Genomic DNA, 25325 nt, shown 5'->3' on the forward strand with positions numbered 1-25325 from the left:
CCTTTTAATTCCGGATAAGTTAGTTTTTGTATTGGTTGCGCCCCTTTAAGATTCTAAATTGGTGATGGCAAGTGCAATAAGAGTGAAATGTCTGGGTTGCAGGGCTGTCTTCACTCCACAAGAGGGCGACGTGTTCAAGCAATTCTCTTGCTCTGAAGGTTGGTCGCAGTTGGACGCATTTCCGTCCCTCTCTGACGCTGCCTGGGGGCTGGAAAGAAGAAATCAACACGGGGGTGGGGGGTGGGGGGGAGAGAAATTGACATATTTAAGGGAGCGCGGAAAGATCGCGGCGGCGGCTCCGCTCTTCACACCGGCTTCTTGACACACTTACTGCAGATGTGCAGCTGATTCTTCCCTGCGAGGATTGCGAGCGACTGGTGATCGCCGAGCCCGCGGACAGCCTGCCAGGAGTGGCGAGTTGTTGAGGAGTTTGAAGTGAGCGGGATCGCGGTGGGAATGTTGGTGCGGTGACGTTCCAGGACGGAGCTGTTTCCAATTAGAATCGATACTGCAGGTCCGAGCAGCCGCGGGCCGGCGCAGCGCAGCCCAAGGCAAAGACATGCAGCGCCCTGTCCGCAATGGGCAAAACCTCAGTCACAGGGCAAACTGTTCTCATTTCGTTATTGTAAAGATCGTTGCCTAGTTGAGAGAAAACTACGAGAGGAAGCAAACATTTCAGAATTAAACATTTCCTTTTAAGGATCTGATTTATTGTGTGATTCAAGTGCCTTGACATTGTGACCGGCTGTTTGATTATTCTGAGCTTATTTGTTTTTTTTTATGAATGCGGGCAAAAAGTTCCTGTTTTGGATGAAAGGGATGTTGGTGACAATTGCAGACTGACTGGCGGGCCTGTGTGAGCGCACGGCTCAGCCCACATCCCACAGTGTCCGTTTCAAGGTACATTGCTGGGACAGGGAAGTCACATCCTTTTGTTTTGGATTTTTTACATGAGTATTTATGTTGTACCCGCGCGATTTAACCAGTCGAACTTATACAGAGGAGAGAATCTGCCTGTCCGCACGGGAGATCTGGGCTTCAACGGTGTGGGACGTGTAAAGATGAATTAAAAGACTGATGCGATAGTGTGTGTGACAGGAGCTGGCGGGGATGGAGACACACCGCTTGCTGCCAGCACTGAGCAGGCTGTAACCCGCTACATGCAGCACACATTGCTGCTGGTGGCTTCTGACTTTTGTTTCTCAACAAATAAAGGAAAAATGCAGCGTGACCGAGATCTTCATCGTCTGGTTTGGCGGGGGATGTAATCTAAGCGTGAAAATAAGTCCCCCTCCCCTCCCCAGATCCATGCTTCAAGATGGACGAGTCTTCGCTGCTGGACCTGCTGGAGTGTTCGGTGTGCTTGGAAAGGTTGGATACCACGGCCAAGGTGCTGCCCTGTCAGCACACTTTCTGCAAACGCTGCTTGGAGAAGATCGTCAGCTCCAGGAACGAACTGCGGTGCCCCGAGTGCAGGATCCTGGTGGACTGCGGAGTGGACGAGCTGCCTGCCAACATCCTGCTGGTGAGGTTACTGGATGGGATTAAACAGAGACCGAGGAATGGGAGGTCAGCGCCAACCTCTGGCCCAGGGTCACTAGCCTCGGGGAGTGCAGCCTGCCCGGCTTCTTCGTCTCTGGGGACAACCCTGAAGGATCTTCCCGCAACCGCTAACCGGAGTTCTCCGGGAAAGGTAATGTGCTGGCGGAATCATTAATCTTTTCAGTTATCGTGTTATTTTCACACTACTTATTGCCTGCTGCGTCCGTGTGATGTACTGTCATGTGTGAGAGCATGACGCGCCTAAGTCAGAGGTCTTGAGCCCTCAATCGAATCTTGGAAAGGAGGAATTTCTCTTTTTTGGATTATTTAACAATTTCACGGAAACTACAGAATCTCCAGACTCACTCGCGCTTTTTGAATTGACGAATCCATTCAAAGCGGCTTGACTTAGTTCCCCTATGGTATCCCAGCTTCTTGCTTCCCAGGTTTTCTAAATTTAATAATTCTGTGTCAGTTCCTTTTGAGCATTCAGGAAAGAGTTTGTATAAGTGTCTGGGACAACATTTTTTTAAGTAAATAGTTTTAGGTCCAGACACAAAATGTTGCCATATCCCATATCCAATTGATAAATATGCCAGTACTGTAATTTGCAAAGATTGATACTCCAGTAACCATATAGCTTTCTAGGGGTGTTACATTTCTGGCAGCTCAGTCAGAAAATTGCCATTTAGTGCTTTAGAAATCGACGAAAGCTTCCTATGAAATGGGATACTGAAGCTGGGAAGTAACTGACTCATAATAATGTGCTATGGCTGGCAGGACCTTAGGGACCCCCTGCCCCCGCCCTCCCTTTCCTTCTAGGGAAACAGATGTGTTCAGAGGAACCCAGGTGACGAGTGCATAAATGGGTTGGTCAGTTTATGTTTGTAGATATCGCCTCAAACTACCAGCTCCAGTTCAGCACACACGTTATTTACAGTAAAACCAAGGTATGCTTGCATTATATAGTCACACTGCCTTTTGGGTTTGAATAATGAGAAGTACCACTTGCCAATGTGTGGATGAGTGACAGCATATGGTGGGTGACGTGGAGGATAGCCCATGAATAGAGATACAGTTGAGTTTAAGACTGTCCTGTTCGCATCTATCCAGGTGTCACTTTTGGCTTGTCTCAACTACATTCCACTGATGGCTTGAATTGAAAAGTAATCTGAAAAAAGTGGCGGGAATGTTTCTGTATAGAGCTATAGAATTTTCGTCATGGTCTTTCATGTGCTGTGACATATGACATATATGACAAACACATTTTAAAACTCGAACTTCAGAATTTATTTACATACAATATTGCTGTTAATAAAATACTTTTCAATGGTTATTTTGTTCAATTTCTTTTGGTGGATTGTTTAGAGAGAGCATATAGGTATTAATCTCCGTAACAGGATTGAAAGCACACACTAATTTGTCCCTAGGTTACGGGGCACATCATTTATTGTTTAGTGGCAGAGCTGCCAGCATCTGCTTCTGGGTGATTGTGATATTTGGGGTATATGAGTAATGGATCCATTTCATTATTTGCGTCATTTGAGTCACACAGAGGGCAGGTTGGCTTGTCTGCTGAGATGCCCAATCACCTGGCTGTTTTGTATTTAATCATTAAACAGTAAGTTAAAAGTTGGTTCAATTCTACAGTTTCAAATGGTAGATCAATGCAGTTCACATTCCAAAATGTAATTTGAAAGCTCACGATCTCCCTTGTTACATAATTTTTACCATCTACTTTGTCTGATACTGTAGTGCAGTGACATATTGAAAACTATTATTAAAATACTTACTGGTCAAATTTGTAACACTTATTTTAGGCCTTTTGGTCCTTATTTGTCCATTGCTACTACATAAGAACATAAGAAATAGGAACAGGAGTAGGCCATTTGGCCCCTCGAGCCTGCTCCGCCATTTAATAAGATCATGGCTAATCTGATCATGGACTCAGCTCCACTTCCCTGCCCACTTCCCATAACCCTTTATTCACTTATCGCGCATAAATGTGTCTATCTCCTTCTTAAATATATTCAATGACCCAGCCTCCACAGTTCTCTGGGGCAGAAAATTCCACAGATTTACAACCTTCTGAGAGAAGAAATTCCTCCTCATCTCAGTTTTAAATGAGTAGCCCCTTATTCTGAGATTATGTCCCCTAGTTTTAGTTTCCTCTACGAGTGGAAATATCCTCTCTGCATCCACCTTGTCGAGCCCCCTCATTATCTTATGTTTCGATAAGATCAACTCTCACTCTTCTGAACTCCAATGAGTACAGTCCCAACCTACTCAACCTAACTTCATAAGTCTACCCCTCATTTCCGGAATCAACCTAGTAAACATTCTCTGAACAGCCTCCAATACAAGTATACCCTTCCTTAAATATGGAGACCAAAACTTCATGCAGTACTCTCGGTGTGGCCTCACCAATACTCTGTATAGTTGTACCAGGACTTCTCTGCTTTTATACTCCATACCCCTTGCCATAAAGGCCAACATTCCATTTGCCTTCCTGATTACTTGCTGTACCTGCATACTAACTTTTTGTGTTTCGTGCACAAGGATCCCCAGGTCTCTCTGTACTGCAGCACTTTGTAATTTTTCTCCATTTAAATTATAATTTTATTTTCTATTTTTTCTGCCAAAGTGGATAACCTCACATTTTCCCACATTATACTCCATCTGCCAAATTTTTGCCCACTCACTTAGCCTGTCTTATATTGCAGATTTGTTGTGCCCTCCTCACAATTTGCTTTCCAACTCGTTTTTGTATCATCTGCAAACTTGGCTACATTACACTCGGTTTGAAATAATATTTTATGTTAGAGAAATGCCTTACAGAATCTCTTGACATTAGAGTATGCACCACAACAATTCCACATTTCAGAGCATGCTGCTGTACTGTGCCATGGTATCATTTCTGAAGTAAGTGCACAGAATCCCATTTTCCTTTGTAAAAAAAAAATTGTTCAATATGTGGAAATACAATACTGACATCTTGGCACTTTTGTGAGATAACTCTTTATTACCTGGTGCACTTATAGGTAAAATGGCAGATTGGATGCAGGGTAAAACTTTACTCTGCCAGTTGCACACTTGAACATTGCAGCCAAACCCAATCCTGCTCATACTTGGATGACCCCACACACGTACTTCTAGCACCAGTCGCTGGTTAAGTGGTCTCAATTTCCTTTCTTGGGGCACTGGGCTAACTGTAAAACACCAGCTACTGCTCCAGCTGAGATCAGCTAACTTACAGGTGATGGATTGAAACTGAAATCTGTTTATAGTATATGACTCCATTACTTGAGGGATATATTGGTTGAATTATTGGGCGAGAATTTTAGGCTAATGTTACAAAATTCAGTTGCACAGGGAAGTCTGGAATAGGCTGTTCATAGTCTTAATCAATTCATTATGAGAATTAAATTGAATAGGTAGTTCTCCCCCACCTCACCATCCCACCACTGGCTCAGAGAATGATTGACACCATTGCCCACTTACAGATTTGGAAACTATTCTTCTCACTGAGCTGTAAATTAGTCAGTTTGCAATATTATTAAGCCATTTCTTGATTACCTTGGACTAGATATTTTGAAGTTTATCCATAAATACTTCAGTACAAGGTATCTATCTGTAAACAACTGTATTATGCTACTATCGTTGTGTAACATCTCTCCTGACTGTGTTCAGCAGGCTGACTTTGACTCAGACAATGAGTGCCCCCTTATTAAACACTTTAGACGGATTGTTATGTGTAAACCTGAATCTGACCTTAGATAACCCTTACCCCCCCCCCCCCACCCCCCCGCCCGCCGGAGCAGGGTTGGCAACAGTGGTGTTTCAGTTTGAATTTGTTTGATTAATCTGTTCAGTAATGTTGCTTTAATTGAGGCTTGCTGCATTCCTGCAATTGATGGTAAAATCCATATTGTGCAGTTGTTTGGATGCAATTAATTCAGACTGAATCGATTGCTTACGTAAATGGGGATTATTTGTGATGATTCTAATTCTGCCCTCCTGAGCATCCCTGATTATAATCGCTCAACCGTTGATGGCCGTGTCTTCTGTTGCCTAGGTCCTAAGCTCTAGAATTCTCTGCCTAAACCTCTCCTCTTCTCTACCTCTCTTTCCTCCTTCAAGACGCTCCTTATAACCTACCTCTTTGACCAAGCTTTTGGTCACCTGCCCTAATTTCTCATGTGGCTCGGTGTCAAATGTTTTATCTCATAACACTCCTGTGAAGTGCCTTGGGACATTTTACTACGTTAAAGGCGCTATATAAATACAAGTTGATGTTGATGTTGATGACAGGAAATAGGATCTCGATTGTGCGCAGTTTTGAATTAATAGTTTTGACATCCTGGGCCATACTTAGGTCAAGGCTTTGGGGAGAGGACACAAAAGCACTACCAATAAAACTGAAAGATGTTCTCCCTGTGCATGGAACTTCCTTCAGTCCTACAGATGCAGGACTCCATGCTTTTGGCTGCTAGGTTGTGATTAGGAAGGGTATTGGAAGCTGAGAGTCTAAAGACATTTTTAGTTGCCAAATTAAATGTTATCCCAACTTTAAGTACATGCTTATTTCACTATTTTGTCACTATTTTTGTAAAGCATTATGCCAAGTATTCTGGAAAGATTTCAATCCTGTTGGTGCTGCCATTTGATATTTTGATTAATAAAGTCACAAGTGAAAGTTACACAACTACTATATTTAAACTGCTCAGTTGCTTCTTTTATGCAATATTGTACATGTCATTAAGTAGTAACTTACATTTATTGACCTTGATGCCTCCGTACAATATGTGCAGAATACTGAATATTGAATCTCAGTTTTATTTTTAGCAGTTATTTGTAATGACAACATGATTAAAAACCATTTAACTGCCCAGATACATTGCTAAAATGAAATTGTTTTGCAGCTGAACAATAGTTATACTTGAATCAATAACTATATAAAGGGACTTCAGGACATGACTTGGCTAGCTATACAGGGTGCCTGACTATGCCACATAGCTGTTTTTTGCACTATTCAGGTCATGGATGGCAAATTCGTTTGACGAGTCAATTGCTGCTGTGTGTTAACTTCTGGATTAAATGTAATGGTGGAAAACTCCCACTCTCCCCCCACACACCGGCTGGATTAAAGGCTGCCTTCTGAAAGAAAAAAAGAATACCTCAGCATTATGCTTGATTATCTTTGAGAATTAAGGAGTATTTATATGCAGAACTTTTCTCAAAAATTTAAATAGATAAAGTAGAGTCCATATTGGAGAAGATTGTACATTGCCAATGGAAGGAACCGGTTTTGTTGGCTTGCTCCTTCCATAGGCAATGTACAATCTATTCATTCCATGATTTCTCATATTCTTAAGGGATAGTTGAGGACTGCAATATGGATGTGTTTGGGGAAATTGCAAACAGAGGTTAATGTATATCCAGTCAACAAATTATACAATGGCATTGGTGGCATTTCCTTGTATCCCTCACCACCCACATGCTCCTTCCTCTTTCCAGCTCCATTTTCTTCTGTGCCCCCCCCCCAGAAAAAGTCACTTAGAATTTTACTTTCAATCTCACAACAGCCTAAGTTTGAGCGCTTTATTCACCACAATACTTCTGCCATTGTTGATCTCCTCAACCACTTTCTCTCCACTACCTTTGATTACAATGTCCCCAGAAAAACCTCTACTCTCTCCCATCCTGGTCATTCCTCCTGGTATGATTGCCATCTTTGCTTCCTCACGCCTGTCCGCTGCCCCCTCCACCCTCACCTCAAACAACAAGTGCAAAGAGCTGATGGACTTTGTCACTAAGATTGATACTATCCGTCTAGCTGCCTCTGCCACATCTCTTCCTCCCCCTTACCCACCTAGCCAAACCTCCTCAAGGTTCCCCACAATGTCTTTTCTCATTTCTGTCCTATCTTCCCTCATGCCCTCTTCAAGCTCATCGTGTCCAAGTGACCCACTTTCTGCTCCCTTGACCCCGATCCCATTAAACTGTTGACCACAAAACTTCCTTTCTTGGACACCATTTAACTGATATTGTAATTGATTCCCAATCCTCAGCTACTGTCCCCCTTCCTTTCAAAACTGCCGTTCTCATCCAACCCATCAGAAAATCCACACGGCCCCTCTGTCTTTGCAAACTGCCAACACTCTCCAAAGTTCTTTAACATGTTGTCATTTTCCAAATCCATGCACATCTTTCCCGCACCTCCACGTTTGAAGCTCTGAAGTCCGGTTTCCACCCCACCACACCACTGAAACAGCCCTAATCAAAGTCACAAATGACATCCTCTATGACTGTGGTGCACTATCCTTCCTCATCCTTCTCTACCTCTTTTTGACTCAGTCCACCACACCATCCTCCTCCGTTGTTCAGCTGAGTTGGACTACCCTTGGTTTCACCCTTTATCTGATGTTAGCCAACAATGACTTAACTTCCTGCACCTACATCAATATCTCCAGTCTCCCAAGGTTCTACCCTCGTCCTCATTCAAATACTGTCGGCGACATAATCCGAAGACATGGGGTCAGCTTTCACATTGCAAACTCGGCTCGACCTTCCCACCACTTGTCTTGACCACTTACACTGCCTCTGTGCAATCAAACTGCTTGTTCAACATGCAATGTTGGATGAGTCACAATTTCCTCAAGCTAAACATTGGGAAGATCAAAGCCATTGTCCTTGTCACAGACTCTATATCCTTCCATCTCCCTCCTGTCTCTGATTGAATCAGACTGTTTACAATCTGGGTGCCCTCTTTGACTCCGAGGTGAGCTTTCCATCCTCCACACTCCATAAATTACAGCTCATCCAAAACTTTACTGCCTATATCCTATTCCACACTAAGCCCCGCTCATCCACCACCCTTGTCCTCACTAACCTACGTTGGCTCCCGGTCCACCAACTCCTCTAACTTAACATTCTCATCCATGTATTTAGAACGCTTTATGGATTTACCCCTCCCTATAACCTCCTCCAGCCTTACCACTGCCCCAAAATTCTGTCTTCCCCCCACTGGCTTCCTCTTCCTTCATCCCACCATTCATGGCTGTGTGCATTGGAATTCCTTCCCTAAACTTCACAGACTCTCCAACTTTCCCTCCTCCTTTAAGGTTCTCCATAAAACCCACCTCTTTAATTCGGACATCACTTTGGCTCAACGGCCATTTTTGTCTGATTACACTTCCACGGAGCACCTTGGGAACTATGTTAAAGGCGCTATATAAATTACAAATTGTTGTTGAGGATTTGTAACAGGCTGTATTCAGGAAATTTCTCAATGCCTTCTGAAGAGATACGATAACGTTTCTGAATTGGCTTGTTTGAGGACCCATTAGGATGAAATATTAATTCTTACAGCTATCCCTCATTTCCTCCCCTCTTCCAAGAAACTGCTGCTATGCAGCTTGAAACTCCAACCTTCATCACTTGCCATCTGGCACCAGTGCAGTGCGTCATGCAATAGCAAAAATGGGTTCAAAAGTTGAAAACCTGTATTTCTGAAGCCAACAAACAAGTAGGAAAATTGCAGTCAATGGAACAGAATATCAGATGCTGCATACGACAGGTGGGCGATGCGATACTACCCGATTTCCGATATCGCCCAAGACAAGATTCTGCGCCTATATCTCTTAACAATGCAGTGATGCATTCTGTTTGGAAACATAGAAAGAAACATAGAAATTTACAGTGCAGAAGAAGACCATTTCGGCCCGTCGTGTCCGCGCCGGCCGACAAAGAGCCACATGGCCCTTGGTCAGCAGCCCTGAAGGTTACCTATGAACAATGAACAGTGGCGGAAAGGTAAAGAGCATCCAGCCCAACTAGTCCACCCAACACAACTGCGACACCCCCTGCACCGCAACATTCTACACTCCACCCCAACCACAGCCATGTGATCTCCTGGGAGAGACAAAAAAATAGATTAAAAATCCAGGCCAATTGGGGGGAAAAATCTGGGAAATTCCTCTCCGACCCATCTAGGCGATCAAAACTAGGCCAGGAGATCACTCTGGCCGTATTCTATTCCCTGCAGTACTTACCATCGTATCTGCGCCAGCCAACAAGAGGTTATCCAGTCGAATCCCACTTACCAGCTCTAGGTCCGTAACCCTGCAGGTTACGACACTTCAAGTGCCCATCCAAGCACCTTTTAAATGTGGTGAGGGTTTCTGCATCCACCACCCTTCTAGGCAGTGAGTTCCAGACCTCCACAACCCTCTGCGTGAAGAAGCCTCCTCTCAAATCCCCTCTGAACCTTCCACCACCCACCTTAAAACTATGCTCCCTCGTAATTGACCCCTCCATCAAGGGAAATAGGCCTTTGCCATCCACTACATCCAGGCCCCTCAAAATTTCATACACCGCAATGAGGTCTCCTCTCAGCCTCCTCTGCCCCAATGAGAACAAACCCAGCCTATCCAATCTGTACTTATAGCTAAGATTTACTACTCCAGGCAGCATCCTAGTAAATCTCCTCTGCACCCTCTCAATAACGTCCTTCCTATAATAAGGCAACCAGAACTGCACGCAGTACTCCAGCTGTGGCTTAACCAGAGTATTATAAACAATTTAAACATAACCTCCCTGCTCTTGTATTTTATGCCTCGGCCAATAATGGCAAGCATTCCGTTTGCCTTCTTAACCACCTTATCCACTTGGCCTGCTACTTTCAGGGATCTGTGGACAAGCACTCCAAGGTCCCTTTGTTCATTTACACTCTTAAGTGGCCTACCGTTTAATGTGTATATCCTTTCTTATTAGCCCTCCCCAAGTGCATTATCTCACACTTCTCCGAATTAAATTCCATTTGCCACTGCTCTGCCCACCTGACCAGTAGATTGATATCCTCCTGCAGTCCATGTCTTTCCTCTTCATTATCAACCACACAGCCAATTTTAATGTTATCTGCAAACTTCTTAATCATACTCCCTATATTCAAATCTAGATCTTTGATGTATACCACAAAAAGCAAGGGATCTAGCACTGAGCCCTGCGGAACTCCACTGGAAACATCCTTCCAGTCACAAAAACATCCATCAACTATTACCTTTTGCTTCCTACCTCCAAGCCAATTTTGGATCCAACTTGCCACTTTGCCCTGGATCCCATGGGTTTTAACCTTCGTGACCAGTCTATCATGTGGGACCTTATCAAAAGCTTTGCTAAAGTTCATATACACTACATCGTACACACTATCCACATCGACCCTCCTGGTTACCTCCTCAAAAAATTAAATCAACTTAGTCAAATATAATCTTCCCTTAACAAATCCGTGCTGACTGTCCCTAATTAATCCTTGCCTTTCTAAATGTAGATTTATCCTGTCTGTCAAGATTTTTTCCAATAATTTTCCCACCACTGAGGTTAGGCTGACAGGCCTGTAATTACTTGGCCTATCGCTTTCTCCCTTCTTAAACAAGAGTACTACATTAGTAGTCCTCCAATCCTCCAGCACCATGCCCAAATCCAAAGAGGACAAGAAAATGATGGTCAAGGCCTCTGCTATTTCCTCTTTTACTTCATTCAACAGCCTGGGATGCATTTCATCCGGGCCTGGAGACATATCTACTTTCAAAGCTGCAAAACCCCTTGGCTGTGATTATTTTTCATTCTGTGTGATTAACTTTAAACTGTGCTGGCTTACAGTATGGGAGTCTGAATGAGGTTTGATGTGTTGGAGAATGCATGCAGTTTCTGATTTATTACTCAAAGCCTGGTCTCAAATAGTTTGAGCTATTTTCAGCAATGGGTCATTTTCCGGTTGGCAAACAGTGACTAGTGGGGTGCCGCAGGGATCGGTGCTGGGGCCTCAACTATTTACAGCTATATTAATGTCTTGGATGAAGGGACCGAGTGTAATGTAGCCAAGTTTGCTGATGATACAAAGATGGGTGGGAAAGCAAATTGTGAGGAGGACACAAAAAATCTGCAAAGGGATATAGACAGGCTAAGTGAGTGGGCAAAAAATTGGCAGATGGAGTGTAATGTGGGAAAATGTGAGGTTATCCACTATGGCAGAAAAAAAAATAAAGCAAATTATAATTTAAATGGAGAAAAATTGCAAAGTGCTGCAGTACAGAGGGACCTGGGGGTCCTTGTGCATGAAACACAAAAAGTTAGTATGCAGGTGCAGCAAGTAATCAAGAAGGCAAATGGTATGTTGGTCTTTATTGCAAGGGGGATAGAGTATCAAAGCAGAGAAGTCCTGCTGCAACTGTACAGGGCATTGGCGAGGCCACACCTAGAAATAGGAGCAGGAGAAGGCCATTTGGCCCCTCGAGCCTGCTCTGCCATTCAATATGATCATGGCTGATCTGAACATGGACTCAGCTCCACTTCCATACCCGCTCCCCATAACCGAGAGTACTACGTATAGTTTTGGTCTCCGTATTAAAGGAAGGATATACTTGCATTGGAGGCTGTCCAGAGAAGGTTCACTAGGTTGGTTCTGGAGATGAAGGGGTTGACTTATGCAGATAGGTTGAGTAGGTTGGGCTTCTACTCATTGGAGTTCAGAAGAATCAGAGGTGTCCTTATCGAAACATAAGATAATGAGGGGGCTCGACAAGGTGGCTACAGAGAGGATATTTCCACTCAGAGGGGAAACTAAAACTAGGGGACATAGAATAAGGGGCCGTCCATTTAAAACTGAGATGAGGAGGAATTTCTTCTCTCAGAGAGTTGTAATCTATGGAATTCTCTGCCCCAGAGAGCTGTGGAGGCTGGGTCATTGAATATATTTAAGGCGGAGATAGACAGATTTTTGAACGATAAGGAAGTAAAGGATTATGAGGAGCGGGTATGGAAATGGAGCTGAGTCCATGATCAGATCAGCCATGATCTTATTGAATGGCGGAACAGGCTCGAGGGGCCAAATGTCCTACTCCTGCTCCTATTTCTTATGTTCTTATCTTCAGCCCCATGGTTATTGCCTTTCTCTGTGCTCATGGCCGTCTGAGAGGAGGAGGTGCTACTAAGTTGTTTAGTTTAGCTGCTGGGTTGCCATCATGATTGAAATTGACAAAAAAATCCTGACCCTCGCAAGGTTCATTACAATGAAAGAAAGTCTGCACTAATCTGCTTTTACAAAGCAGCAAGGGAGAATAATCCTGTACGTGTGCTGCTGATACAGCTGTTTGCCAAGTGGCCCTGCGCACTTCTGCTGTGATCCAGATGAGAAATCTGAGTTGCCCGATTGATGGTTGGGGCATGATAATTGGTCACAGCATCCTCTGAATAGAGAGGGAAAAATTGGACAGGATTCTCCCTCCTGGACGCAACACAGTGACCCCTGCAGGATGTGTGAAGCCAGGATTGGGGTGAGCTCGCTCTCTCCCATTTAGCTTGCTGACGCTTACTGTCCAGGCCCACACGTGAGAACATAAGAATATAAGAAACAGGAGCAGGGGTAGGCCATTTGGGCGCTCAAGCTTGCTCCACTATTCAATGGGATCATGGCTGATCTTCTACCTCAACTCCACTTGCCTGCACTATCCCCATATCCCTTGATTCCCTTAATATCCAAAATTCTATCAATCTCTGTCTTGAATATGCTCAATGACTGAACTTCCACAGCCTTCTGGGGCAGAGAATTCCAAAGATTCACAACCCTCTAAAGTAAATAAATTTCTCCTCATCTTGTCCTAAATGGTCGACCCCTTATTCTGAGACAGTGAATTCTGGTTCTAGACTCCCCAGCCAAAAAAAAAACATCCTGCATCTACCCTGTCACGCTCTTGAAGAATTAAAATTTTAAATTAAAAGCTCTTTATCTGAATGCACGCAGCATTCGTAACAAGATAGATGAATTGAAGGCACATATAGAAATAAATGGATATGATCTACTAGCCATTACAGAGATGTGGTTGCAAGGTGACCAAGCCTGGGGACTGAATATTCAGGGGTATTTGCCATTTTGAAAGGATAGGCAGAAAGGAAAACGAGGTGGGGTAGCTCTATTAATAAAGGATGAGATCAGTGCAATAGTGAGAAATGATAGTGGCTCAGAAGATCAAGGTGTAACATCAGTTTGGGTCGAGATAAGAAATAATAAGGGAAATAAGTGACTGGTGGGAGTAGTCTCTAGGCCCCACAGTAGCTACACTGTAGCACAGAGTATAAATCAAGAAATAATGGAGGCTTGTAAGAAAGGTGCGGCAACAATAATGGATGAGTTTAATCTCCATATTGATTGGACAAATCAAATTGGTAAAGGTATCCTTGAGGAAGAGTTCATAGAGTGTATTCGGGTTGGTTTCTTAGAACAATACATTGTGGAACCAACCAGGGAGCAGACTATCTTAGATCTGGTCATGTATAATGAGACTGGATTGATTAATGATCTCATAGTAAAGGATCCTCTTAGGAAGAGTGATCATAGCATGGTAGAATTTCAAATTCAGCTTGAGAGTGAGAAACTTGGGTCTCAAGCTAGAGTCCTGAACTTAACTAAAAGCAATTACAAAGGTATGAGGGCACAGTTGGCTAAAGTGGACTGGGAAATAGATTAAAGTGTAAGACGGTAGATGAGCAGTGGCAAACATTTAAGGAACTATTTCATAAGTGTGAGCAAAGATATATTCTAGTGAGAAAGAAAGACTCGGTAAGAGAAGGATGAACCATCCGTGGCTAACTAAAGAAGTAAAGGATGGTATCAAATTGAAAACAAAGCCATACAATATTGTGAAGAATAATGGAAGGCCAGAGGATTGGGAAATTATTTAGAAAACAGCAAAGGGTGACAAACTATCTTCTCTCTCTTTATTATATTTTTAATCAGAGTAAACTAGCAAGAAATATAAAAACAGTCAGCACGAGCTTCTATAGGTATATAAAAAGGAAGAGAGTAGCTAAAGTAAATGTTGGTCCCTTAGAGGATGAGACTGTGGAATTAATAATGGGAAACAGGGAAATGGCAGAGACTTTGAACAAATATTTTGTATTCACGGTCTTCACGATAGAAGCCACTAAAAGCATCCCAATAATTGAGAATCAAGGGGCTATTGGGAGGGGGGATCTTAAAACAATCACTATCACCAGAGAAAAAGTACTAGGCAAACTAATGGGACTAAAGGTGGACAAGTCCCCTGGACCTGATGGCCTGCATCCTACGGTCTTAAAAGAAGTGGCTGCAGAGCTAGTGGATGCATTGGTTGCAATCTACCCAAATTCCCTGGATTCTGGAGAAGTCCCAGCAGATTGGAAAACCACAAATATAATGCCCCTATTTAAAGTAGGAAACTATAGACCAGATAGCTTAACATCTGTCATTGGGAAAATGCTGAGACCATTATTAAGGAAGTAGTAGCAGGACATTTAGAAAATCATAATACAGTCAAGCAGAGTCAGCATGGTTTTATGAAAGGGAAATCATGTTTGAAAAATTTGCTAGAGTTCTTTGAGGATGTAGCAAGTAGGGTGGATGAAGGGGAACCGGTAGATGTATTTGGATTTCCAGAAGGCATTCGATAAGGTGCCACACAAAAGGTTACGGCACAAGATAAAAGCTCACGGGGTTGGGTGTAATATATTGGCATGGATAGAGGATTGTCTAACTAACAGAAAACAACGAGTCGGGATAAATGGGTTATTTTCAGGTTGGCAAACTGTAAATAGGGGAGTGCCACAGGGATCAGTGCCAGGGCCTCAACTATTTACAATCTATATTAATAACTTGGATGAAGGGACTAATCTAATGTAGCCAAATTTGCTGATGATACAAAGATAGGTGAGAAAGCAAGTTGTGAGGAAGATGCAAAGAATTTGCAAAGGGATATGGATAGGCTGAGAGAATGGGCAAAAATTTGGCAGATGGAGTATAATGTGGAAAAATGTGAGGTTATCTATCCATTGTGGTAGGAAAAATAAAAAAGCAAATTATTATTTAACTCGGGAGAGATTACAAAATGCTGAGGCACAGAGGGATCTGGGGGTCCTTATACATGAAACACAAAAAGTTAGCATGCAGATACAGCAAGTAATTAGGAAGGCAAATGGAAAGTTGGCCTTTATTGCAAGAGGGATGGAGTATAAAAGTAGGGAAGTCCTACTTCAACTCTAAAGGGTGTTGGTGAGACCACACCTGGAGTACTGCGTACAGTTTTGGTCTCCTTATTTAATGAGGGATATACTTGCATTGGAGGCAGTTCAGAGAAGGTTCACAAGGTTGATTCCTGAGATGAAGGGGTTGTCTTATGAAGAAAGGTTGAGCAGGTTGGGGCTATACTCATTGGAGTTTGGAAGAATGAGAGGTAATCTTATTGAAAAGTATAATATTCTGAGGGGGCTTGACAGGGTAGATGCAGAGAGGATGTTTCCCCTTGTGGGGGAACCTAGAACTAGCGGGAATAGTTTCAGAATAAGGAGTCACCCATTTAAAACGGAAATGAGGAGGAATTTATTCTCTCAGAGGGTTGTGAATCTTGGAATTCTCTGCCCCAGAGAGCTGCGGAGGCTGGGTCATTGAGCATATTTAAGGTGGAGATAAACAGATTTTTGAATGATAAGGGAATCAAGGCTTATGGAGAGCCGGCAGGGAAGTGGAGTTGAAACCAAGATCAGATCAGCCATGATCTTATTGAATGGCGGAGAAGGCTCAAGGGGCCAAATGGCCTACTCCTGCTCCTATTATGTTCTTATAATTTTGTATGTTTCAATTAGATCACCTCTCATTCTTCTAAATTCTAGATAATATAGGGTGATTCTGCTCAATCTTTCCTCATAGTATAATCCCCTCATCCCAGGAATTGGTCGGTGAACCTTTGATGCACTCCCTCTGTGGTAAGTATATCCTTCCTTAGGTAAGGAGACCAAAACTGTACATAATTCTCTGGGTGCGGTCTCACCAGAGCCCTATATAATTGCAGTAATCTCTAGTCACAGGATGCTGTGACCAATTATCATGCCCCTTCCATCAATCAGGTAATTCAGAACAGACTAGGGCTAAAAGCTTGAGGATGATCTACTGGAGGGAAGTCCATGCCTGTTCAACTGTACTCTAACATGAGTGAGTGACTTCAGGAGAGGAAAGGAGAAATTTGCATGGGGGAAGAAAATAGTTTGGAACCAATCTAGTGGAATCTCAGTTACACGCACTTCCATTATTCATCATGGAAATCAGAATTTAGTTCTGCTTCATACAGCTCAACTGCAATTGAGCATTTGTAATTCACCCATTGTAGTCTGCTCATCCTGGAGGTAATCCAAGTAGTTGTTACCTGGTAGAGCATCCAGTCCATGCTGCTCCGATATTTGGGCCAGGAAATCAGGAGTCAGGCTGACAGCATTTTTTTTCCCCAAGTATGTATCTAACTTTTAAAGGGAAAAACTGAGGTCTTATTTGTATTGTTCTTGTTGTTATGCTCATTGGCCCAGAAGAGGCGAGAGCCCAGGGGCAGCATGGGCCAGCCCACGCTGCGATGTGTGTGTGCATTAGGTCTGTGCAGTAGAGCTGGTCTCCAATCGTCTTGGTTAATCCTTGCCACTGGACCAAGACTCTGTCAAGCCCGTGTGGTGGCTGGTGTGCAACGGCCACCACATGTTAAAAAAATCCACGCACAGGCATCTTCCACCCTTCAACATGTAGATTGGGACCTAGAATATTAGGTCCTTCATTGAAGCACCTGTGTACTCATCCTTTTTTGGCGTGGAAGCAAGTCATCCTTGATATGAGGGACCGCCTATGATGATGATGATAATCTACTAGAATATCTGATAATGATCTGTTTTAATCTATTCATAGAAACATAGAAAATAGGTGCAGGAGTAGGCCATTCGGCCCTTCGAGCCTGCACCGATATTCAACAAGATCATGGCTGATCATTCCCTCAGTACCCCTTTCCTGCTTTCTCCCCATAACCCTTAATCCCCTTAGCCATAAGGGCCATATCTAACTCCCTCTTGAATATATCCAATGAACTGGCATCAACAACTCTCTGCGGTAGGGAATTCCACAGGTTAACAACTCTCTGAGTGAAGAAGTTTCTCCTCATCTCAGTCCTAATTGGCCTACCCCTTATCCTAAGACTATGTCTCCTGGTTCTGGACCTCCCCAACATCAGGAACATTCTTCCCGCATCTAACCTGCCCAGTCCCGTCAGAATCTTACACGTTTCTATGAGATCCCCTCTCATCCTTCTAAACTCAAGTGAATAAAGGCCCAGTTGATCCAGTCTCTCCTCATATGGCACTCCAGCCATCCCTGGAATCAGTCTGGTGAACCTTCACTGCACTCCCTCAATAGCAAGAACGTCCTTCCTCAGATTAGGAGACCAAAACTCAACACAATATTCCAGGTGAGGCCTCACTAAGGCCCTGTACAATTGCAGTAAGACCTCCCTGCTCCTATACTCAAATCTCCTAGCTATGAAGGGCAACGTATCATTTGCCTTCATCACCGCCTGTTGTACCTGCATGCCAACTTTCAATGACTGATGAACCATGACACCCAGGTCTCGTTGCACCTCCCTTTTTCCTAATCTGCCCCCATTCAGATAATATTCTGCCTTCGTGTTTTTGCCCCCAAAATGGATAACCTCACATTTATCCACATTATACTGCATCTGCCATGCATTTGCCCACTCACCTAACCTGCCCAAGTCATCCTGCAGCCTCTTAGTGCCTCCTCACAGCTCACACCGCCACCCAGCTTATTGTCATCTGCAAACTTGGAGATATTACACTCAATTCCTTCATCCAAATCGTTAATGTATATTGTAAAGAGCTGGGGTTCAGCACTGAGCCCTGCGGCACTCCACTAGTCACTGTCTGCCATTCTGAAAAGCAGCCGTTTATCCCGACTCTCTGCTTCCTGTCTGCCAACCAGTTCTCTATCCACGTCAGTACATTACCCCCAATACCATGCGCTTTGACTTTGCACACCAATCACTTGTGCGGGACCTTGTCAAAAGCTTTTTGAAAGTCCAAATTCACCACATCCACTGATTCTGCCTTGTCCACTCTGCTAGTTACTATTGTGTTCCTAACACAGATGAGGCTGCACACAGGGAGGTTAAAGTAACAGTGACCTCAGTCTTTAATAAGACACTCCAGAGTGAGGAACAGTCCTGAGGGGCCGGCTTATATACAGTGCTCCCAAGGGATGCTGGGATCCCTTGGGACTTCAGGGGGTGCGCTCCCTGGTGGCGGAACATGGGAGTGCATGCTTTACAGACACACAACATCATTCCCCCCCACCCCCCCAAAGTCAAAGTGAAAACTATTTACAAGGTGAGGCGGTCGGGAGCCTTTCTTTCCCTGGTGGACCGCCTCGGTACAAATGTCTGTTCTGGTGTGTTGGCTGTGCCCTCGCTGGGCTGGCGTGTTGTTGGCCCTGTAGGGCTGCTGGGTGAGCCTGGCCTTGCTGGGCTGTTGGACATGATGGGTTCGATTTCCTGGTCCGGGGTGCTGTCGTTGATACTTTGGATGTGTGTTGTGGGCTCGAAAAAGGTGGTGTCTGCTGTGGGTTGTTCAGGGCAGTCTGTGAACGCAGCCTCGTTTGGTCCAGGTGCTTTCTGCAAATTTGTCCATTGTCTAGTTTGACTACAAACACCCTACTCCCTTCTTTAGCTATCACCGTGCCTGCGATCCACTTGGGACCATGTCCTTAGTTTAGCACATAAACAGGGTCATCCAGATCAATTTCCCGTGACACAGTGGCGCGACCATCGTTTACATTTTGTTGCTGCTGTCTGCTCTCTACCTGATCATGCAGGTTGGGGTGAACCAGCGAGAGTCTGGTTTTAAGTGTCCTTTTCATGAGTAGCTCAGCCGGGGGCACCCCTGTGAGCGAGTGGGGTCTCAAGCGGTAGCTGAGCAGTACTCGGGACAAGCGGGCTTGGAGTGAGCCTTGTGTGACTCGTTTAAGGCTCTGTTTGATGGTTTGTACTGCCCACTCTGCCTGCCCATTGGAGGCTGCTTTAAACAGGGCCGAGGTGACATGTTTGATCCCATTGCGGGTCATGAATTCTTTAAATTCGGCACTGGTGAAACATGGCCCGTTGTCACTGACCAGTATGTCAGGTAGGCCGTGGGTGGCAAACATGGCCCTCAGGCTTTCAATGGTTATGGTGGCTGTGCTTCCCGACATTATTTCACATTCAATCCATTTTGAAAAAGCATCCACCACCACCAGGAACATTTTACCGAGAAACGGTCCCGCATAGTCGACATGGATCCATGGATCCTTGTCCATGGTCTGCAGGGCCAGGACCACAAACTTAGTGGTGCCTCTCTGGGCGCGTTGCTCAACTGAGCACCCATGCTGCATTGCCATACACAGAACTCTAAGTCAGAGTCGATACTCGGCCACCATACATGGGATCTGGCTATCGTTTTCATCATTACTATACCTGGGTGTGTGCTGTGGAGATCCGAGATGAACGTCTCCCTGCCCTTTTTTGGTAGCACTACACGGCTACCCCACAACAGGCAGTCTGCCTGAATGGACAGCTCATCCTTTCGCCGCTGGAATGGCTCCCATGCAGTACACAGTTGTTACTATGGACAGCAGAGGATCTTGGCTGGTGCAAGTCCGAATCTGGCGGGCCGTGACAGGTGATTTATCATTTACAAAAGCTTCCATGACCATCAACAAGCCTGCGAGCTGTGCCACCATCAACAAGTTTGCAGGCTGCGCCATTTCCGCCCCCGTGGTGGGCAATAGTAGCCGACTGAGAGCATCCACACTGTTCTCGGTGCCTGGCCTGTGGCAGATGGTATAGTTATATGCTGATAGCATGAGTGCCCACCTTTGTATGCGGGCTGAGGCATTAGTATTTATCCCCGTGTTTTCAGCGAACAGGGATATGAGGGGCTTGTGATCGGTTTCCAGCTCAAATTTGAGGCCAAACAGGTGCTGATGTATTTTCTTTACCCCGAACACACACGCTAATGCCTCTTACTCAATCATGCTGTAGGCCCTCTCGGCCTTAGACAAGCTCCTGGAAGCATAGGCGACAGGTTGCAATTTCCCCGCAACGTTAGCTTGTTGTAATACACACCCGACTCCGTACGATGACGCAGCACATGCTAGCACAAGTCTTTTACACGGGTTATACGATACAAGCAGCTTGTTGGAGCATAAAATGTTTCTGGCTTTCTCAAAAGCAATTACTTGTTTTTTTTCCCCATACCCAGTTCTCACCTTTGCGCAATTACACATGTAGGGGATCTAAAAGGGTGCTTAACCCCAGTAGGAAGTGACCAAAATAGTTGAGGAGTCCCAGGAATGACTGCAGCTCCGTGACGTTCTGTGGCCTGGGCGCATTCCTGATAGCCTCTGTCTTGGCGTCTGTGGGCCGAATGCCATCCGCCGCGATCTATCTCCCCATAAACTCCACTTCTGTTGCCATGAAGACGCAATTCGACCTCTTCAGCCACAGCCCTACGTGATCCAATCGCTGGAGGACCTCCTCCAGGTTTTGTAGGTGCTCGGTGGTGTCCCGACCCGTGACCAATATGTCGTCCTGAAAGACCACCGCGTGTGTTGCCGACTTGAGTAGGCTCCATGTTTCTCTGGAAGATCGCTGCAGCCGACCGAATTCCAAACGGGCATCTGTTGTAGATGAACAGTGCCTTGTGCGTGTTGATGCAGGTGAGGCCCTTTGAAGACTCCTCCAGCTCTTGCGTCATGTAGGCTGAAGTCAGGTCGAGCTTGGTAAATGTCTTGCCTCCTGCCAGCGTCGCAAATAGGTCATCTGCCTTAGGTAGCGGGTATTGGTCCTGTAGCGAGAAACGATTAATAGTTACTTTATAATCGCCGCAAATCCTGACCATGCCATCACTTTTGAGTACTGGAACAATCGGGCTGGCCCACTCGCTGAATTCCACTGGGGAGATGATGCCCTCACGTTGCAGCCTGTCCAGCTCGATTTCCGCTCTCTCCCTCATCATGTGAGATACCGCTTGCGCCTTGTGGGATCAAGTGGATCCGCACCTTCGCCTGGAAAGTTTCCAATGCCTGGCTCAAAAAAGGAAGGAAATTTGCTAAGAACCTGAGTACATGAGGCCTCATCGACATGTGATAGCGCTCGGATGTCATCCCAGTTCCATCGGATTTTGCCCAGCCAGCTCCTTCCAAGCAGTGTGAGGCCATCGCCCGGGACAATCCAGAGTGGCAGTTTGTGCACCGTGCCCTTGACCATGGCGCTGCCCAGGACAGTGATAAGCTCTTTGGTGTACGTTCTCAGTTTCGTGTGGATGGGGCTCAGGGCTTGTTGCACCACAGTCTCTCAAACATCTTTTTACTCATGATGGATTGGCTAGCGCCAGTGTCCAGTTCCATTGCTACGGGTAAGCCATTCAATTTTACGTTTAGAATTATAGGTGGACATTTCATCGAAAATGTGTACACCCTGTGTACTTCAGCATCTGCCTCCTCTCTCTGAGGCTCGAAATTGCTTTGATCCACCATGGACCGATCTTCCTCTGCCACGTGATGTTTAGCAGGTTTTGCAGAGCTTGCAGCTTGTTTGCAAGCTCGTTAGAGTTGCCCCATTGTTCCACAGCTCTTGCAAACATACCCTTTGAAGCGGCATGAATAGGCTGAATGGAAGCCTCCACAACGCCAACAAGGTGTGAATTGCCTTGCATTCTTCCTTTGTTGGGGACTCTGAGTCATCTGGGTCACCTGAGGCCTGCTGGCAGTTGCAGACTCGTGGGTTCCGCCCTGTACATTTCTGCTCGCAAACACAGTTCCAGTTAATTTATGAACATTGCTAGCACTTGTGTGCTGAGAGATTTGTTTGGTGTTATCACTGGTGGACATAAACGCCTGTGCTATCGCAATGGCCTTACTGAGGGTCGGTGTCTCTACAGTCAACAGTTTTCGTAGGATGGTCTCGTGGCCCATGCCCAGTACAAAAAAGTCTCTGAGCATCTGCTCCAGGTAGCCATCAAACTCACATTGTCCTGCAAGTCGCCTTAGCTCGGCGACGTAGCTCGCCACTTCCTGACCTTCAGATCACTGGCACATGTGGAACCGATGCCTCACCATCAGTATGCTCTCCCTCAGGTTAAGATGTTCCCGAACCAGTGTACACAGCTCCTCATATGACTTATCTGTGGGTTTCACCGGAGCCAGGAGATTCTTCATGAGGCTGTAGGTCGGTGCCCCGCAGACTGTGAGGAGGACCACTCTCCTTTTTGCAGCACTTTCTTCTCTGTCCCGCTCGTTGGCTACAAAGTGCTGGTCTAGGCATTCGACATAGACTTCCCAGTCCTCACCCTCCAAGAACTTCTCCAGGATGCCCCCAGTTTGCTGCATCTTTGCGTTGGATTCGTATTCTCATCGCCAGTTCTTAACACAGATGAGGCTGCACACAGGGAGGTTAAAGTAACAGTGACCTCGGTCTTTAATAAGACACTCCAGAGTGATGAACAGGTCTTAGGGGCCGGCTTATATACAGTGCTCCCAAGGGATGCTGGGATCCCTTGGGACTTCAGGGGATGAGCTCCCTGGTGGCGGAATCTGGGACTGCATGTTTTTCAGATACACAACAGTTACATCCTCAAAAAATTCCAGAAGATTCGTCAAGCATGATTTCCCTTTCATAAATCCATGCTGACTTGGACCGATCCTGTCACTGCTTTCCAAATGCACTGCTATTTCATCCTTAATGATTGATTCCAACATTTTCCCCACTACTGATGTCAGGCTAACCGGTCTATTATTACCCGTTTTCTCTCTCCCTCTTTTTTAAAAAAGTGGTGTTACATTAGCTACCCCCCAGTCCTTAGGAACTGTTAGAAACTCTGAATTTCTACTGAAATTGCGATACAGTGAGTGCTAATGAGGTAATTCAGGAACTGGTTTGGGGGACTCACTGGACCTGTCAGCGTGCAGAATCTTATTCATTGCATGCATGATGTCAAGAGTAGGGTAAACAGCCAGTGCCCCAATTAATATCATCATTGCACGCTGGTTCAACAGAAAATTGGAAAAAATCCCGCATGATAATGTTTCATTATTGATTCCTTAAAACCATTCTGCAAAAATAATACTGATAACAACATTCCCAATTAGGATTGTTTTCCTCATTTTAAATGTTTAAGCTACCAACATATTCTCCATGCGGTGACTCTGTGGATAAGTACACCATGTGTTCCAATCACTGGTTTATGCTTAGTTGATTGAGTTCTTCCAGGGCTGCAGTGGCAGTGTACAGTTAGCTTTGATGTTCCCAGCCAAGGGAGGGAAAGCACAGGTAGGGTTCACCCTTCTGATAACATCAACAGACCCTGCTGGAAAGTGCATGTGCATGAGCATCGGTTAACAAGTAGTTTGGTCAGATGGCTTGTCAGCACTCATTGTTGAGGCGCAAACATGAAAAATAGCCAATTGACGAGTTACTTGATTATTACTGATCAAGAAAGAAAGAATGACTTGGATTTATATCGCGCCTTTCATGACCACCGGACGTCTCAAAGCGCTTTACAGCCAATGAAGTACTTTTGGAGTGTAGTCACTGTTGTATTGTAGGAAACACGGCAGCCAATTTGCGCATAAGCAAGCTCCCACAAACAGCAATGTAATATTGACCAGATAATCTGTTTTTTTTTTGTTATGTTGATTGAGGGATAAATTTTGGCCAGGACACCAGGGATAACTCCCCTGCTTTTCTTCAAAATAGTGCCATGGGATCTTTAACATCCACTTGAGAGAGCAGACGGGGCCTCGGTTTAACATCTCATCCGAAAGACAGCACCTCCTGACAGTGCAGCGCTCCCTCAGCACTGCATTGGAATATCATTCTAGATTTTTGTGCGTTCAAGTCACTGGAGTGGGACTTGAACCCACAACCTTCCAATTCAAAGACGAGAGCACTACCTACTGAGCCACAGCTGACACTGCCATAGAGCAGCAGCCAGCATGAATTCCGGCAAGAAGGGGGGGACAAAAGGAATTTTTAAAAGTAGACTTCCGTATGTTGTAAGTTCAGGTAGTTACAAGGAACAAAACCACTTTGTTATTCAAATTTACATATTTTGAAGCTCAAATAATGAGCTTAAGTTTCAGCATTTGTTCAACAAAGGCTGTCCGTCTGTATTGTATCCCTCAGACTGGCTATCAATTCTTTACATCAGTGTTTGTCACGTTTACTTTTTTTTGGAGTTCTAACTTACAAACATGATGTAAATATTAGTTAGTTTTATGAAGCAGCATCAGGAAAATGGATAGAGGTAAAGCATGAGGAGAATTTTAACTCCCAGGATGGCTCGGAGAGGTATGTCGGGGGCGGGGATGGAGGGGGGGGGGATGGTAAAATGATTAAAAATGGGAAACCTGTCCCCCAACCGCTGCGAACACACCTACTTGTAGTTTATCTGTGGCGGGTTGGGAGACAGACGAGTAATCTGCTTGCCAGAGGTGATCAGTAAGTTTAATGTTAATGAGGCTCCAATTTTAGCAGTCATTTAGATTTAACGGCTGTGGGCCGGGTTTCCGAGGGCTCGGAAAACACGGAAACTTAAGGGAGGTGAGAACTGCCAGATCCAGCAGGTAAGTGCTTTTCCCGCACTGCTTGTGTGCAAGGAGGAGCAGGAGTGCTTCTCCTCGCACCAGCCCCTCGAGCTTGCATGATCCGTGATCCAATCCTCCCTCCCACCCCCTGATCCGATGCCTTCTCTTGTGATCTCCGCTCCTCCCCGCAATCTCCTCCCCTCTGCGATCCTCCCTCACTCTTTCCCTCCTTTTCGGTGCCCGGCTGCTGTCTCCTACCGCAGAAGGACCTCCGCGCTCCCTGTATTTCTGGGTTTCCTGGCTGCTAAAA

At 45.1% G+C, this 25325-nt stretch overlaps 1 protein-coding gene across 1 annotated transcript in view; it reads left to right on the forward strand.

The window, feature by feature from the left end:
- The first annotated feature begins 283 nt into the window (after positions 1-283).
- Positions 284-25325, forward strand: part of LOC139275111 (E3 ubiquitin-protein ligase SH3RF3-like) — a 591968-nt gene continuing 566926 nt past the window's right edge. Inside the window, exon 1 of the mRNA XM_070892131.1 lies at positions 284-1693. Coding sequence (XP_070748232.1) covers positions 1319-1693 — 375 coding nt within the window. The 5' untranslated portion in view covers positions 284-1318. The remainder of the gene's footprint in view (positions 1694-25325) is intronic.

This window comes from Pristiophorus japonicus, chromosome 10, assembly GCF_044704955.1.
Source record: "Pristiophorus japonicus isolate sPriJap1 chromosome 10, sPriJap1.hap1, whole genome shotgun sequence".
NCBI classification, from domain to species: domain Eukaryota; kingdom Metazoa; phylum Chordata; class Chondrichthyes; family Pristiophoridae; genus Pristiophorus; species Pristiophorus japonicus.